The sequence below is a fragment of the Thamnophis sirtalis genome, unplaced genomic scaffold, assembly GCF_051295495.1.
Source record: "Thamnophis sirtalis isolate CommonGarterSnake01/CBP01778 unplaced genomic scaffold, rThaSir2_p1.2 scaffold_9, whole genome shotgun sequence".
NCBI classification, from domain to species: Eukaryota; Metazoa; Chordata; class Lepidosauria; order Squamata; family Natricidae; genus Thamnophis; species Thamnophis sirtalis.
The window spans coordinates 18,418,332-18,437,461 of record NW_028261389.1 but is presented as its reverse complement, the minus strand read 5'-3'; the positions used below and the strand labels follow the sequence as shown (position 1 = coordinate 18,437,461).

The 19,130-nt window shown below is 38.1% G+C and overlaps 1 protein-coding gene across 6 annotated transcripts in view; it reads right to left on the bottom strand.

Annotated features, from left to right (window-relative positions):
* Window positions 1-261: 261 nt before the first annotated feature.
* The window catches only part of BICD1 (BICD cargo adaptor 1), a 116,402-nt gene continuing 97,533 nt past the window's right edge, over window positions 262-19,130 (bottom strand). For 4 of the 6 annotated variants that reach the window (XM_087722979.1, XM_087722973.1, XM_087722975.1 and 1 more), the window contains 2 exons: window positions 10,542-10,617; window positions 262-682 (listed from right to left, as the gene is read on the bottom strand). In XM_087722979.1, coding sequence (XP_087579105.1) covers window positions 595-682; window positions 10,542-10,617 — 164 coding nt within the window. In that variant the 3' untranslated portion in view covers window positions 262-594. The remainder of the gene's footprint in view (window positions 683-10,541; window positions 10,618-19,130) is intronic. The other 2 variants (XM_087722976.1, XM_087722978.1) reach the window with 1 other exon arrangement.

Genomic DNA, 19,130 nt, shown 5'->3' with positions numbered 1-19,130 from the left:
CTGGGTCCTCATTTTACCCACCTCGGAAGGATGGAAGGCTGAGTCAACCCTGAGCCGGTGAGATTTGAACCGCTGAACTGCAGAACTGCAGTCAGCTGAAGTAGCCTGCAGTGCTGCATTTAACCACTGCGCCACCTCGGCTCATTTCTAATAACCATACTTTTTGGTGCAAATATGTCAGGGAAAACAATATATATATATAAAATGCCATATGGAGTTAGTAGCTTGAGCTGAATGGGCAAAATAAGACTGGTAGCATACTTTCTTTGCTTTTATTCGGTAGGAGTCTAGGTTCCCGGCACATTAGTAGTCCTAGCCAAACAACTGGAAGGAACAAGTCTGACTTCCGTTGGGTAGTTTTGATCAGATGATGCACACAAAGGAACCTTGAAGATTTTTCAGCAGTCTGGGCACTGTGCTTTAAAGCGTTTCCACATGCCTTCCTTTGTTAAGACTCTAGATGGTGTCTGGACTCAGCAGCAGCAACAAGGCAGTCATGCTTGATACAAACTGTTCATTTGCTGTAAGAACTCCAGTTCAGTCCATGTGGTGAGATTTCCCCCAAAAATCTTAGGTTGCATATGAAGCACGATGTTAAGGAGGAGGCTTAAGTAGACAGCTGACAGGAGGGGTATATTGAGAGCTGGAATGTGGCTGTTCTTCTCGAAGAGCTACATCAGGACTGGAATGAGAAAGTAGCTATTTAAAATACATGTCAAAGTAAGAAAAGTGCAAAGAAGAAAACTCTTTTCATGGAGACAGGTGATGCTCTGCACTTCCTGGTATTTTAATTATTCTGCATATATCTATAATTCTTAAATTATATGTAACCATATGTGCACATAGAAGACAAATCAGTGCCATATTTACAATGAAACCAGAAAAACTTATATGTTGTAAACTTAATTTAAACCATCTTGGGATAGATGGGAGGGTTGACTTAACTCAGGGGTGTCAAACTGGGGCCCGCAGCCAGATGCGTTATCTGCAGACCACGCCCACCCCAGCTCCACGAATGGGGGAAACACTGCAAAACATTGCATGACGGCAACGTGATAGAGCAAGTTTGACTTAGCCCAAACATTCAAAATTACTTGTTTGCAAATAAGCTTTTTTTATTACTCTTGCTGTTCTAAGAATTCCAAGGAGCATCAAGAATTTTGAAATCTGTTATCAATATATGGCAACCAAGAATCATTTGCCAAAAATTATGAAGTGGCAATAGCTTTATTTGAAACACCTGTTGACATATAGATTTTGGCCAGAAATCTTCAGATCCTGCTCTACCCTAAAAGGCTTAACGTGTTCTTCAGCAAAAAATAAAGCTGTAACATTTTCATTTTTAGAGGCAATTAAAACATTTTAAATTGGTACAAAGATGCATGGAAATGAAATGTCTGCTTCAGATCTGTATGTTATACTTCTATGCATTTTAAATTATTTGTATTATTTTGGATTTATTGGGCACAGCTTTTCAGAAAGACATTTATAGGTGCAGTGATATCTTCTGGAAGCAATTAAGTCACACATTAATTTTGTTCTGCAAAACTCACTGATTTCTAAGACTAATTTTATAATTCTGAACTGTGTATCAATAGATTAGGAACTAGCAGGATTGCAGAAATAGATAATTTATTACTACAAATAATTACTTTATTACTATCACTCCAAAGTTGAAATGTAACAAATTCTCAATTATTAATCCAGTGATCTGACAAACTCTTTTTTATATTTCAACAAGCATTTTGCCACTAGGGCTTCTATTTAGAGCATTTTTGGACTTAATTTCTTTTTTTGTATTACAGAAAAACATAAAAACGTTAATATATCTGAAGTATTATATAGTATACTTTTGTGGACTATTTTCTCCCTCCTTTGTCTTTCCTTTTGTTTTCTTTCTTGCTTAGTAAAACATAGTAAAAACAATACAAATACATAGATCTATTGCAGCAAAACTTGCTTCAAGGAAATCTAACCATTTGAAAGACCAATTGACATCATGGATCGCACCATTTTAAGACTCAGGTGAAAAAACCACAGGCTGCATGTGACCCTTATTTCTTCCCAAGGCGAGACCCCTGCCCATTCTTTTTCTATGATTACCGGTAGCCCATCACTGGAGGATGGGAATAGATATTAGCTGCTTTTGAGTAGCTAATATCAATAGGGAACTAGTAGTCTGGAGCAAGCTCCCACTGATTTAATATTTTTAAAGCACAAACATAACAATTAGCAAAGCTAAAATTATCATGCCATAAAGTTGCAAGCTTAAAGGAATAAAGAAAAAATTAAAAATGCATTAGTGTAACACAGTTTGCTTTTGTGCAAATGATGAAAGGATGATCTAATGGCACTTTTAAAATCAACCGGATGAAAATAAAAATTTAGGACAGTTATCAAGAACAACATAACCAATTAACAATTTTACAGTGTAAAATAAAACTCTTTTCAAAATGCATCTTCCAATTTTTTTTCCCCAGCGTTCATTTTTGTCCCATAACAACCACACGATGTGAAGAAATATGGTTTTCTCAAATACAGATATACAGTGTTAAAGGATGGAATTACAGTGATGAAATGTCTGCCAATATTTAATATTTTAGCTGAGGCTTCCTGGGTGAGTGACTCCAGAGCAATTAGCCATCTTGCCCAACAACTGAAAGAGGCTCCACCCACTCCTTATTGAAGCAAAAGTCTTTTTGAAGGAACAGTCTTCTTTCAGTAGGTCATATCATATCCAAGATAGGCCAAAGAATCTATTTTGTAGTTCCTTACAACATTTTGAACAAATATTTTGAAATAATAAACATAACAGGAAAAGCCACATACAACCAGGCACCATACAATGTGTAGAACAGCCCATTGTATACATTCTGGAGAGAGAAATTTCCTGAGGTTGGACTCCATCATGAGTCTAAAAACTTGGAAGAATAAATCTTTGGTCTGGTGACTGACTCAGATTGGATCCTATATAACAGCTAAGATTCTGGAAGTTTAATTATGAAATGCAATCATATAGCTCCGTGATGGGGAACCTATGGCACGCGTGCCACAGGTGGTAGGCGGAGCCATATCTGAGGGCATGCGAGGCATTGCCCTATGTCAGCTCCAGAACACATGCACATGCTGGCCAGCTGATTTTCAGCCTCTCCAGAGGGTGGTGGGAGGAAAACCTCTGGAGCCTGTGGATGCGCTGGGGGAGGGCATTGCATTACGGGTGTGGGCATGCATGCACACATGCATGCGCACGCGCCCTTTTGGCACCCAAGTAGAAAAACGTTCGCCATCACTGATATTGCTATTGTGCAGATAAAAATATAAAACACATGCCAATCAATAGGATGTTTTACAATCTTACTGTTTTGAAATTCTCAAATGAGACTGCAATTCAGTGTCATGCCTGGAGATCTATCAGTTAGATAAAGGGCCATGTACATTTGTTTGATAAATTAGTACATTTTTGAAGCAGCAATATTGTCCAGGTTTGGAGCAATAAACTTCCCTGAGCATTCATGCAGAATTTCAGGAAATAGCTCATGCTAAAAAGTCACATTTCAAAGCAAAATAATCCTTTGAAGTATTCTAGAATTTTACATGTATGAGAAGACCTGGGGAGGGGGGGGAATCAGGTTAAGGACAGATGGTAATGGAGGAAATCAAATTACATGGTTTTCAAGAGTCAACAACAACTTAATGGACTATAATCAATCAATTCCATGGTATATAAGCATGTAAACAGAGTCAATATCCTTAAAGTATCTCCTATCCCATCGTTAAACAAGAACATTGCACAAAACAATCTGACTCATTATAAAAGATAAGAAAAGGAATACATTAGTCCAATTCCCTTCAAGGATTATGATGGAACCCTCTTTATCTTGGAAAAGAATCAAGTATTTCTAAAGATTTCCAACTCATTAAGTAGAGCTCGTAGACAAAATACATCATTTTCACCTGCATCTTTGAAAACAAGTTCATTAAAGTGAGTAAGCAATAAAATGTTTAACTAGTACTGTACCCTGAAGTTGCACCTAATTGTATCATTCATTTACAAAGTTAGAAGAAAAATAAACTCTGGCCAGAGAAAGAACACTAAAAGATACATCTTATAGTATTTCTCAACCAATGCATTCTGGATGTTTTGAATTTCAACTTCCATAATTTCTAGGTAAAAATTAGTATGGGGTTAAGAAATAAATACGAGAGAGTGGATAACAATAGATTGAAGATTACCATGTAGCTCATCTAAACAACATATTCTCATTTTTACTTTTAATATTTGAATTAATAAATAAGAATAAAGATAATCACTGAATTTTTAGATTACAAAATTTGTGGCTTTTTTGATTGGCTGATCAGGTAGCTGGATATAGAAAAGAGCAATACTAATTTCCCATTCTAACATAATGATTTTTTATTTTAATCCTGTTCTGAAATACTATCCCGCAACAGTCACTCGAGCCCTTGTGATCTCTAGGCTGGAATACTGCAATGTGCTCTACATGGGGCTGCCCCTGAAGTGCATCCGGCGACTGCAGTTAGTCCAGAATGCGGCCGCGCGAGTGATAGTGGGCGCACCGCGGTTCGCCCACATAACACCGATCCTCCGCGAGCTACACTGGCTACCTGTTGATCTCCGGGTGCGCTTCAGGGTGTTACTTACCACCTATAAAGCCCTCCATGGTAGTGGATCTGGGTACTTGAGAGACCGCCTCCTGCCGATTACCTCCCTCCGACCAATTAGATCGCACAGATTGGGCCTCCTCCGAATTCCATCCGCCAGTCAATGTCGACTGGCGACTACGCGGAGGAGAGCCTTTTCAGTAGCAGCTCCGACCCTGTGGAACGACCTCCCCGTCGAGATTCGCACCCTCACCACCGTCCAGACCTTCCGCACAGCCCTTAAGATCTGGCTATCCCGGCAGGCCTGGGGATAAGTTCATAATTCGCCCCGCCCGAGTGTTGAATGTTGAATGAAAGTTGTGTTTTACCGTTTATTTTTATTCACATATTGTTATGTTTTATATTGCACCCCCCTTTCCTATGAATGTAAGCCGCCCTGAGTCCCCTCAGGGAAAAGGGCGGCCTATAAATTCCAAATAAATGAAATGAAAATGACTTTTCCAGCTTCAGCTTGAATTTATCTAGTGAAGAGGAACCCACAACCTTTCTGTCACTGGTTCCATAATATTAGGATTCCCCCCCCCTTAATTTTCAGCTAGAATCCATTTTTCTATAATACCACAGTTCCATGTTTGAATATGTGTGCAATTATGCTTGATGTTGTGGCATGAAGCAAGCAGCTCTGGTTTGGTATTCATTTCCTTGGGTACCATTGTAATTCTCCTAGCAAGCTCTGCCAAACAACATGAGTTTGTTGTGACTGCAGTGTTTGTTTGTGTGTGAGAGAGAGGGAAAGAGGGAAGGGGGGAGGGAGGGAGAGAGAGAGAGAAAGAGAGAAAGAAAGAATGAAAAAGAAAGAATTTTTTATGATTTGTTAGCAGAATGTTTAACAAATTAATTATTTTTCCTTATAGAAGTAAATATTTATGCCTCAGGGTTGATCCGGGGTATCTTTGGTGCTCTCTGAGTTTGAGGGTTTTCTTGGAGACATTTCACTACCAAACTAGGTAATATCATCAGTGCATTATTTTTAATTTAATTATTATAAATATATATAAAGCAATGAATGTTATGGGTCACTAAGGACAGTGTCTCTTGTCTCATGTTCCTGCATGATCTAAAATAAAGATTGGATGTATGTATGTATGTATGTATGTATGTATGTATGTATGTATGTATGTTTATTTATTTATTTATTTATTTTCTGGCATGAGGTTATTTCTTAAGATTAATGATGGATGGAAACTAATGGACTGGTCTTTAACTTCCTTGCCTTTTGGTCTGTTGTTAACAGGAACAGATCATTCTAACTTCTGTTATTATACTAGGACTGCATATGATCCCAGTGGTCAAGATCGGTGAACCTTGATCTAACACTGAGAAAGGTTGGTGCACCCCTGATCCTTTCAAGGCAACCATTCCAATTACGTATGTTTGGCAGGAAAGTTATAGAACTCTCTGTGAATTTTAACAAGTTCTGTCTCGTGCATCTATTAGGTGAAAGGACAATATATTACCCCAAAATTATTCAGCCCAGACATTATTTCAGATGTAGGCTGAATGTGAATTCATTACACCAGAGAGTAGCTAAATCAAGGGTGTCCAAACTTGGCAACTTTTAAGACTTGTGGATTTCAACTCCCAGAATTCCTCAGCCACAAGTCTTAAAGTACACAAGTTTAAAAGTACACAAGTCTTAAAAATTGTCAAGTTCTGAGACCCCTGAACTAAATAGACAGGGCCTGATAGTACAGGTGGCTAGAGGCACAATTAATTGCTTATTATAGAGACACAATACACTAGATCCGTGACGGCAAACCTATGGCATGTGTGCCACAGGTAGCATGCGGAGCCATATCTGCGAGCATGCAAGCTGTCAGCTCCAGCTGATTTTCAGCCTTCCAGAGGGCTGGGGGAGACCATTTTTGCCCTCCCCAGGCTTCAGGAAAGCCTCCGGAGCCTGGGGAGGCCCTTTGGGCCCATTTTTCACCCGCCCCAGGCTCTGGAGGCTTTCCCCCGGAGGAAATGCCAAGCGCAGATTGGAGGTGAGCAGTGCAGCGTGCGTGGGGGGGGAGCGTGAGTGGGATTGTGCCCGCATGCGCATGTGGGGGTGGTGCTTTGCATTCTGGGTGCCAGCATGCGTGTGCACTATTGCACGCATGCACTTCCACATTTGGCACCCAGCAACAACAAGGTTAGCCATCACTGTACTAGGTGATACAAAATAATGGGATTGCAGCTTGTATGTAGATGGGGCTTGGATTTTAAGGCTTTGCGGGGTTCAGGTTTTCTTTAAATAAAATAAATGTTAATCCCATTTTAAGCTTAGTTTGTGGTTCGCCAGTCTTTCTTATTTCAGAACCGACTCAATTTCAGTGGTGCACCATTCTGAAGCTTTAGGGAGCACAAAAAAGGGGCCTTCATCTTCCACTTCAGTTCTAGTGATAGAGCAATACAGGTAATCCTCAACTTATGACGACCACAATTGAGCCCAAAATTTTCTGTTGTTAAGTGAGACATTTGTTAAGTGAGTTTTGCCCCTTTTTATGTGCTTTCCTGCCAAAGTGGTTATGTGAATCATTGCAGTTGATAAGTTAGTACCCCAGTTTTAACTGAATCTGGCTTCTCCATTGACTTTGTTTGTCAGAAGGTCACAAAAGGTGATCATATGACCTTGGGACACAGCAATGGTCATAACTACGAACAGGTTGCCAAGCATCTGAATTTTGATCACATGATTGTAATTGTAACTTTGAAAAATGGTCATAATTCACATTTTTCAGTGCCCTTGTAACTTTGAACAGTCACTAAATGAACTGTTGTAAGGAGCCGAGGTGGCGCAGTGGTTAGGGTGCAGTACTGCAGGCCACTTCAGCTGACTGTTATCTGCAGTTCAGTGGTTCAAATATCACCGGCTCAAGGTTGACTCAGCCTTCCATCTTTCCGAGGTGGGTGAAATGAGAACCCAGACTGTGGGGGCAATATGTTGACTCAATTTGCTAAAAATCTGTAAACTGCTTAGAGAGGGCTGAAAGCTCTATGAAGTGGTATATAAGTCTAATAAATGAATGAATGAATGAATGAATGAATGAATGAATGAATGAATGAATGAATGAATGAATGAATGAATGAATGAATGAATGAATGAATAAATAAATAAATAAATAAATAAAAAATAAATAATTACCTGTAGTACATTTAAATGTCAGATCTCAGATCTAGGTGTGCCTACCAATATAAAGCAGTCACAAGGAGTCCAGTTCCAGTTAAAATTATAGCCCAGAGGGGACAGAACAGTGGTGGGTTCCGGATCCCGTTGCAACCGGTACGGTGCAATGGGGCCCGGAGGCCACCACATGAATGTGCGCAGCACATGAGCAGTTGCACACAGTGCACACATGCGTCCTTACCTCCTGCTATGCCTCCGCAATGCTCCAGCTGCTTGGCGGAGCATCATGCAGGTACCGTATGCTATCCGTGCGTGCGCAGATGGCCCGTTTCCTTCAAATGCAGGTAAGGAATGAGGGCGGGCGGGCGGGCCCTCCGGAGCACCGTACCAGAACGTTACCCATTGCTCCCGGCATGGGTCACCGGCTAAGGTTTCACTTAGACTGGCTATATCCCAATTATTCTGCCTCATCGCCCCCAGACTCCACAAGCAAGATTCTGACATTTAGCATAGGGGATTTGGTATACGCCCACAACTACGGTGGGGGAACTCTGTGGATTCCTGCCACAGTGATAGGCATCACCGGCCCTCGCTCGAGGACGGTAGGAATTGGAGAAGGCACATTGACCAACTACGTGGCCACCTCTCCAACTCCACTCTTAGACAACCAGAGGTAACTCCTGCATGAGTTAGCCAAAGCCCTAACCAAACGGAGCAAACACTCACTCCTTCCACAGCCAGCTCAAACCCGAGGGTACCGGGAAACTTATCTGGTTATGTTGCAGGCTCGCAGCGAGTGAAGCAGCTCTAGAAGCTCCAGCTGCAGCCTGTGGGAGGTTCCAGGAGCTTCCACCAAGCGGAGCTGCGGCGCAAACAGGTCCGTCCGACCTGTCCAAGGAAACCCCTCCTACTGAACTGTGCAAGTCTGGCAGAGCTACCCAAAAGCCCGCCTACCTGCATGACAACGTCACAAGTAGGATTGTTCCATCCAAGAGGGGAGGGGTGTTAGATACTTGTTCTAACTACAGTGGTTTCCACCAAGGTCCTCTGTTCCAGCGGGAACAGAGGTTTAATCCTATTGGTCGAAGGGTCTGACAGCTCCCTATAAAAGGGCTGCTGCCAGACTCAACCTTCGCTGGATTGTTCTCACTTGTTGTACTTAATAAAGAGCTGTTGTTACCATTAAGCCTGTGTGTGCCTATCCATTACCCAATCTAACACAATTGGATTAATCTTTTCATCCCATGTTGTTTAAGAACAAACAAGCCCTTGATAATTTTTATCAGTTCTTTATTTTGGCCAGGGCAACTGGAAAAGACAACATTCTTTCTCATGGTGCAATCCCTACCTGATTCTTTCCACATTTGCCTTGTGTTATGCAAATAGGAATCTGCCTAATACCAACCCCAAACTGGTCCATCTAATGTAAACCATACCTGTTCAGACTCTCAATAGTTTTTCACAATTTCACTGGCTCAGCTCTATTGGAAAAGATTAAGCCTAGAACTTACAGCAAGGGGGTCAAACTCAAGGCCTGCAGGTTAGCTTGGAAATAGCAAAGGACTGGCCCACGGTGCCTCTAGCAACCAAATTGGGGTATGTGGGGGCTTTTGCCCCTTTTGCCCCGTTTTGTGGCCTGGACGGCCTTCTGCAGCACTCTGCCGGCCAAAATGGGCCATGTTCATATCTGTGGACTTCAACTCCCAGAATTCTCCAGGCAGCCTTGCTGTGGAATTCTGAAAGTTGAAGTCCACACATCTGAAAATGGTAAAGGTTGAGAAATATGGATCTAATCCCCGTAGATTCCTATTTGCTTACTTAGCAGTGCTTGTTTCTTTAAAAAAAAAGCACACACACACACACACACTTTTGCCTAGGCTTTACAGGTAGTCCTCAATTTACAACCATTCATCTAGCGACTGTTCAAAGTTACAAAGGCACTGAAAAAAGTGGCTGAACACTGGTCTTCGCATTTATGACCGCTGCAACATGCCCACGATCATGTGATCAAAATTAAGTTGCTTGGCAACCTGCATGTGTTTACAACAGTTGCAGCATTCCAGGGTCATGTGATCACCATTTGAGATCTTCCCAGTTGGCTACCGATAAGCAAAGTCCCTGTGGGAATCCAGATTCATTTAAAGACCACATGATTCATTTAACAACTGTGGTGATTCATTTAACAACAATGACAAAAAACTCATTAAATAGGGTGCAACTCATTTAACAACGCTTAGCAACAAGAAATTCTGGTCCCACTTTGGTCATAAGTTGAAGACTATCTATAATTTGTTTGCTACCCACACATGTGTAGGCTTAATATTTTTGGATTTGATAGTCTCCATGAGATTGTTGTAGTGTGGGAGGCAAAACTACAGAAGAAATGGCTTAAGTTTTGCAATTTTATCTATTATCCAGTGGTCCTTTCTTCTCCAAATATGACATATTAATATATATCGTTGCATCATTCCTGCAGTCATGCAGGCACGATTAACTGCTTGGTCATGGTAGCACAGGTAATCTTTCCACATCAATTACAAAAGTTTACATTTGATTTGATTTAAATTTTGTTTGTTTGTTTGTTTTAAAGGCAGATAAGGGTCTGCCAGACACAGCAGCCAGTTGGAAGACAGAGTAGAAATTAGGGTTCGAGGATGACAGATGCAAAGGAAGTGGGGTGATGAGAATCCGACTATAGCATGCAAAGAAAGCCAAAAGGTGAAGAAAGGAGATTTAGCAGAACCATTACCTGACAGTCTGACAGCGTTGCCTCCTGGTTAGTTGTGAGCCGTGTGGCGGTAGTGAGGCAGCAGGCTGCTGACAATCTACAAGAGACTGATAAATTAGGCATATATACAAAGAGATGACACACACAAAAGGTTAGTAAGTAATAAACACACAAGGCAGGTGGTGGAAGAGATTTAGTGAGGAATGCCTGCTCTAAGTCAAGAGGGTTAAACGGTTGAAGCATTGATAAATGCTGACAGAAACACTCAAATGTTTCAAAGTCTCATTTTAAAGGGATCCCTGACTTGCTCTGAGTTAACAACCTAAAACCATTGGGTAGGTTCACAGTGTATTCTCAAAGATCACTTGCTAATCTAAATGGTGTCTACTATTGCCCTTGCTAAATTGTCATTTTTTAGGGTATGGGATACAGAATGGAAAGAAGATTGCTCCTTGATTACTATCATTTGGGTAGTGACTTCAGTTTAGAAACTGGTTTTGCTCCTCTCGTTGCAAAATCTAGTTAAAATCTTGCCGTTAAGTATATCTGAACATTGTCATATTCTGTAAAGATCTATACTGCCCTCCAATGGTATATAGGTGGTATGCCTGTTAAAGCAAATTGTGAAGGTAAAATAGGATGCAGTGGAGTTTTAAATGACCTTGAGGAAAAAGGTGAATAATTCTCTTGAGAAAAGTCATTTAAGATTTGCAACTCTATTTATAATTATATAATGAATGCCTGGGGGGAAAAACATGGTTCATTTAAAATGATTAAATTTCATTATCTGAATTCAGTGCTCAGTAAAGAACTTGGAAATGGGAGAGTTTCCCTCAGAAAAAAAATCTTGTTGATTACTTTAAAAAATGTAAATTGCATTCAAGAATTTAGATGGATGTGTTCAACCATCTTTATCTCAGTAAGTTCTAGAGTAGGGGAGAATAACCTACATACAAATACAAAAGGCAATTCATTTATTATTCTTATTTCTATTTCTTTTTTTAAGGAGCATTTAAAAGCAAGCTCCAATGTTGTAGAAAAAATAAATAAATAGTGGCATTTTATATATATTAGGGGACTATCAGTGATGTGGGAAGGTTTTTAGAAAGGATTTCATGATTTTAGCATTTTATAATTTGCTGGAAGATTATTTGAATTTGTAAACTGATATATAGGATGGATTTATATATGAATATACATATACATATACGTATACATATACATATATATAATCCTTTTTCATCTAATATATCAATACATATTAAAGACAAAGCAGTAGAATTCTTACATTCTCATAATGCCAGGGATTATTTCTAAAGTTATGGGTTGTTTTTTTCAATGGAGTCAAAGTTATTTTGAAACCTATGAATAAGCATCAACCTGCCTCTTGGAACCTAGATCCCAGCTGTCAAATAAGAAAAAATCCCCACCCTCTGGAATGTTCTCCTGTCAGAGATGAGATCTACCCCATCTGGAACAGCCTAAAATTTTGCTCTGCTGCTTGGCCTAGGACCCCAAGAGAGATGTGCTACATTTGAGGGCGGCTGATAGGTGAAGATGCTCACCTCCAGGCTGCCAATCTTGGTTCTTCACTTTTAATTTTTTCAATTTTTTTTTTTAGGATTTTTAACTTTTTATTATCTTGTAAGCCACCCAGAGTTGCTTTACTAGTGAGATAAGTGGCCTAGAAATTTAATAATTAAAATATGGACCTCTTCTTCTAAGTACCTATCACTTATAAACTTATTTGAAGTTCCCTGTTTCTTTAACTTTGGTTTAGTATAATTTGAATCCATTTCCACCTTCCCACAAACATAGGAAAGGCATGTATACATACAAAAGGCATTAAAACTTGCCAGATTATAGCTCATTGCCTGAAAGATGGGTGTGTCTTTATTTCTGCTGCCAAAAAAAGCTAAAGTTTTACATTCTGGGTAATTTTCTAGCTACTTCATACTAGCCCAATTTGTTGAATCGAAATATAATGAATTGGACTATGTACTTGTGTTTAATAAATGTGTATGCGTGTTTACAATTTAATGTATGCAATTTAAATGTGTGTATATAATTTATGTGTGTGTGTCTTTGTGATAGGTGTGTAATTTGTATGTGTGTGCGTGTGTGTAATTTAAAGATGTTCCTAATTTTCCCAGCACCTTCATCAAATTCAGCCTTTCACTTTTGTAGATTGACATACTGGACAAAATAATATGTGTTGTATTTGGTTTTGGCTTATTGTGATAGGTTCTAAACTAAGTCTTAGTACAATATATGAACCCAGTGAGTATGTGCATGGTTTTAGAAACTGGGTTCACACACATATGTGATACTGTACTTTAATCAAGGATTAAACCCATAATTGGCAGGCTCAGACAACGTGCAAAACTAAAGTCAGACAAACCATATTACAGTGTGTTGTGTAAACCTTAAATCTTAAGTCTTATACCTGATATTTCATCTACATCAGGGTCTCAAGGTTGCTCTGGGGATTACCAAGGAATTACTCCATACCTATGTTGACAGATAGCTCCATAGTACATCAAGTACCTTGGATCACCTTTTGACTTCAGCCTGGCATGCATTTGTTAAATAGCAAGTGCTTTTAGGAGGAGTTTATCTTCACTGCCCAGTTTCTCACATGAAAGTGTGAATCTGAATAAATTTAAATGAGCCATATCTATTTGCTGAAGATGTATTTGTTCAGTCTAATAAATCAGCATGGCAGCAACCTTCCTTAACTTTAACAGTAAGGATCAGGGAGTAGTAGCCCACTCCATGTTCCATTGTAGCAGCACTAAGAGACCATTGTTCAGGATTCCATTTTCTTTCAGTTTTCCCCCATATTTGCCATGTATCATTTTTCCCAATAATTCTACATCTTCATGAGAACGGATGGAAATGCCACTATGTTCTTCTTGGTGAAAGACAGGTGACTAAGTTTGTCTGCTTCTTCATTAAATCTTGTATCTTGAATAATTAAAACCCTCTCAAACAAAGCATCCCAACAGATGCTACTTATGTCTCCAAACCATAACTAACAATTAATAACATGCTGGGATCACAGCAGAAGAAAAATGACCGAGATGAGGAGGTGCAAAATCTTTTCTCAGAACAAGTCAGAGTTCCTTTCTGCATTATTCCTATTTTCTTTTACATAGATGCCTCAATCATAGTGATCAATGATAGCTCAATTATGCTGGAAGTCATTACATGACTTAATAATGCTATTCAAAGAAAATATGTTGAAGCACATTCTGTAAAATACTGTATGCTTTTACACTTGCTTCATTTCCATTCCTAACCCACAGACTACTCTCCTATATAGTTGGATATCAAGACCAGGTTGCATGACTAAGTCATAATGCATTAAGGCCACATGTGATGTACAAACACAATAAACATTTCATGTTTACAACAAAAGGTTGCACTGTGTCCTCTTCGTCTTATCATCTAACTAGTTTGCTCATAGTCAGTCTTCTCTTGACCTGGAAGGATAAGCAGGATAGTCTACTTATCTTTCTATTTTTGTTTGTTTGTTACAGCTAAGATCTTAGCCTTCTATAACTTCTAAAGGTCGCTGATGATGCAAATTTTAATGTTTTACAATCAGTTGATACTTTTCCTCCTGTTTCTTGCTAGACCTAGCAATGATCACCTTCGTTTATTGCTTAAAATATCAAGTCATATTAAACCAAAAATCCATCTAATACAACACCTTCAGTTGCGCTGTGAGATGAACAGTTTCTAAATTTAATAAAGGAACAAAGAAACAAACAAATAAATAAATAAATTTCTGACTAGTAGCCAACTCTGCAAAACTCCATTAACAGCAGTTAACATAATAGTAGCATGGCATGAAGTTTATCTTTTATGATTTATCACTAATATCTGGCATATATTTTCTATATTCATCCTCCTTTGTACATTAGGTTCTGCTTAGGAATGAAAGCTAGTAGGTAATGAAACTTTTGTCCTACATAAATTTGTAATTAATGAACCATCAAGATAGTGATTATCAATATATCCTACCTATGCAGATCCAAAGTCTCTGAAGTAAACAAAATTATCTTATGCTTAGATATAGTTCTCATCATAGTGCCTGGTTTTATCCTACTTTTCTGTTACTAATAAATATCTAACAATAACTAACAATACAACAATAATACTGGAGATGGCAGCAGAATCAAACTTATTGTTTGGCTAATTGAAGTTGAGGAAAGTTGAATCTGTAGCACACTGAGTCAGAGTCATACTGTTTGGAGCAGCAAATAAGGTTTAATAATAAATAAAATTATTTAAATCTAATGACTAAGAAAACTAATTAGAGTATTTTCCCACCTGGACATGTACAGATTAGCAAAATGGAGCCAGGAAGACTGATTTGGCAAAGGTATTATCATTCTACTGTGTGCTAGTCAAAAAAAGTTATTTCTCCAGTGACTACACACCAATCTGTTGAAAACTGTGATGCAAATCAAAATTTTCTAAGGTGATCTTGAGGTATCAGTAGAGTTCACAACAGAACTGGTTCTCAAATTTCATTTGCTATCAACATAAATTACATTCTTCTTGTTCCATGTATATAAGTAAATAATGTATATATAACAAAGTATCTTTTGAAGTTGTCTGTATCTCTGTTTTGCCATAAATGTGGAGATTTGAACTATGGAGATTGTGTTAAAATTTGTTTAATAGATTTTAAAGAATATTCTCTTGTGGAACAAATATCAGAGTAAGACTACAGCATATTATTTGTGCGTCTATCAATTTGCTTTCAGATCTCAACTATTTCATAAGGAATATATCTCTCTGTATTTACTCCATTTTAGCTGTTGCTCCATGGGGGCAAAGCAACCACCTAATCTTCATTTTTAAATAACAGCAAAAAGTGAGATCACATTCTGCCAATGCTTGTTATAATAATACAGATGTGCTTATTATTAACATTTTAGAATACGGTTATAATCAAGGGTAAGTTTGAGTTAACTATCTCAAGCAAAATAGTTTTTCATATACTGGTATATATATATATCAGGCCTCAAGGTGTGGAAATTTTAATTGACTTATCTAACTTTTAAAAGGGTATTAAACACATCATGTGATGTTTAAATAGAGTTTCCATATTCAAAGACATTATATCATTGAATTAAGCCCTAGAATTTAAAGAATGAAGAAGACTTTTTGCCTTCCCATCCTACCATGGACTTCTTGGAGATCTGTGTCTCTGTTTTACCATTGTAGGAAAAGGGGTTCTTAGTTTTAACCAACACACTTTTCTGAATCATGGATTTTGCACTATAAATTCTAGTAAAATTGGAAGGCATCTGTTGGGAAGCTGTAGTGTTTGTGTAACTCCCCTACAGAACAACTGGCATTCTGGCTTGCTCAGAAGCAAGAAAACAAGCATTCAATTCTTACATTTAATATATGGAAATGTTCTTGTGTTACAATTAAACAATATCATAGACCAGTGTTTCTCAATCTTGCCTACTTCAAGATATGTGGGTTTCAATTCCCATGCTGGCTGAAGAATTCTGGGAGTTGAGGTTGTTATTATTGAGAAACACTGTAATAGACTAAACAACGCATATGTTGACACTGAACGCAGATTACAACCATAATTCTAGACTTTTTTTTTTAATATTCAATGAGATATTCTGCAGAAATACTTTAGTCATTCCTCACTAAATCAACTGAAAGATTAGCCAGCAGGTTAGTGAAGTAGCAGACACGGAAAGACAGAAATAGGAACATCTTTTCCCTTTCTTTCTTTCAGTCATACACTACATAGAAATAATGGGCAACACTTAAATGAGTGTACTGTACCTATTCATTTAAATACATAGCATGTAAATTTAAGATTAAACAGGGGGAAAAACTGCGAAGGTATCATTTTGCAGAACATAACTCTGAAGAAAGAGATGGCTTGCTGCTCTTGCTTACTATATTTCTACAATGTCTAAGGACCAAAATTTAAAGACAACTCCAAAATTGTTCCCTTAATAAATTCAGGTGTGAATATAGGTGTGGGTAACCTTTAGATGATGGGAATAAGGATAATCATGCCAAGAGGATGCTCCAGAAGGGAGCATTTTGAGGGGAGCTTGTCTCTGACTTTTTTGAGCTACATTCACCATACCTCAAGGCTTACCCTGCAGCTTTTGAATATTTCTCAAAATGGCAGGACGTTCTGCAAAATTACAGTAGTTGTGAACACAATCCGACTAAGTGAGACAGTAACACTTTACAACAACAACAAAATCTAGATAGTTAAAAAGCGTGTACGTTCATTGTGCATGTGACAGTTGTTTCTTTGTAGCTCTCGCTGCAACTGGGCATGTGCCAAACGGATCACCATTCAGATGTGAGCACAATTTCAGAAATGAATGTGAATCTGCTCAAGGCAGACGAAGCGCTTTCTATCAAATTGCAATTTGTTTTAATGAAACTTTTCAAGCTACATGATGCAGAAACCTGACATTTCACGGCAAGGTAGAGAGGTTCTGCAAGGAAGATGGGAATCAGTGTGTTACAGCTGCAATGTTGCAGTGCATTCCCACAAAATATCAGGGAACGATTAGGGCTTCTCCTAGAGTCTAGGAGATGGTCTAGGATCTAAATAATCCTGCCTCTTCATTTCATTCTTCTTTTCTCACTCACTGCCTCCAATTAAAACGGGAATTGGCAACAATGGCTCCTTTGTGACCTGTGGACTTCAACTCCCAGAATTCCTGAGCCAGCCATGTGGGTTCATGAATTCTGGGAGTTGAAGACTACTGGTTGTAAAAGAGCCATAACTACCGAGTACTGAACTAATACCTAACTGTTGTATTCATGCTCATTGGTCTATAATTGACCAAATCTAGGGTCTCTCCACAGACTTCCCCCAAGTTTACATTTACACCAATTTCTGGATTCCACCAGCTCTGTTTTAGCACTAGAGCTACTAGCAGATATATAGCAATTTATATACGTAGCAGTTATACCAATTTTCTAGATTTGAGAAAAAATAAGCACAGCTCTTGAAAGCTTTTTATCTGTCATTTTTTATCTTCCCATACAATTTTTTTTTTAAAAAAATGTATGGTTATTTTCTACCTGTAAAGATGGGTACAACTAGCTATTCGACTATTTTGTATTTGCAAATGCCACATTTTTATTATTCTAGGATGAAAAAGAAAAGAGAGCAACCTCATGTGAAACTGTTTTTCTGATAGATATATAGATATCTAGATCCACCAATAAATAACTCAATAAGATCTGCTCAAATGGCGTTAAGAAACAACAGGCTACACACAAAGCTCTTAGCCTTTCAGAAAAAAGTTTGTAAATATATGCATTGATATCTTTGAAAAATTGTTCTTGTTAAAGAATGTATATACGTTCTTTTTTTTGTCATGGTTTCACACACTTTGTTTTTTATTCTTCGATCAGGTCAACTGTTTAATTTGCTGGTCTGTGACCATAACGTGTATATCATCATGTAGTGTTCATTTCTGGAATTTCTAAAAGATTTCAATAAATGTTTAAAAAATTGTGGATACAGTGCAACAGTATTTTTATGCAGAATGCTTTATGAATCAACGGCTTCTTTGTTCTGTTGAAATCACTGCAATTAGGAACATCATGCCCTTTGCCACATGCAAGATAAAAAGATTTGAAGAAAATACGTGAAAAAATAACTTGTAGTATCACAAATGCTTACAACATATTTCTTAGTAGGGAATATAAATTCTCAGACTTGACTAAAGGACACAGAAATATAACCAGACCTTAGTAAACAGCTCAAAGCAGTGGCACCAAGAGGTAAAGTGTGATTAATTAATTAGTTAGTTTGTTAAATAGATTAAATCAAATAATATCCTTGAATTCCTTCCCTTTCCCTTGAGGGGAAATTATTTTCAGATTTGGAATAGGATTCACATAAAATTGTACTGCCTCTGGAATGATTCTGTGCATATACAATGCTCACTGAATTAGTTCAGGGCATATTGTCCAAACATAGTTAATCTAAAATAATGATGAAACAGACACAGGAAAAGACAGGATATATTAAACTGAAAACAAGGAATCATGGACACAAAGGAATACTTTAAGGAAATGGAAATAGGTTTGATAAGGAATACTGTTTTTCATTTCCCAGAGGAATTAATTGCCTAAAAACAGAATGTAGACATATCTAGTTTTCCTACCCATCCACTTTGGTTAATTCCACGTGCAAATAAGGTTCCCTATTTTTATCTGATGCCTCACTCATTTCAAGTTTCTTTTCTGTATGCTGTAATGAATGGGGAATACATAAGCCGTAAATCACATTCCTGTTAGCTTTCAAATATCAACCAGGACACTTTTATAATGTATGCTTGTTTGAAGTACATAGTTCAATCAAATTCAGCCTTTCTTAGCCATAGTTATGACTGCCAGATCATTATTATTATTATGATAAACAGGGGCAGCTGCAACAAGAAAATGGAGGGGTGTGTGCATTCTTAAGATTGTGATTAAATGCAAGCTGTGAAATTTTCACTCCCTTGAATAATCAAGCTCAATTAAAACAATTATCCAGCTATACATATCTACAAGCTGCATGTGAAAATACTGAACATATGG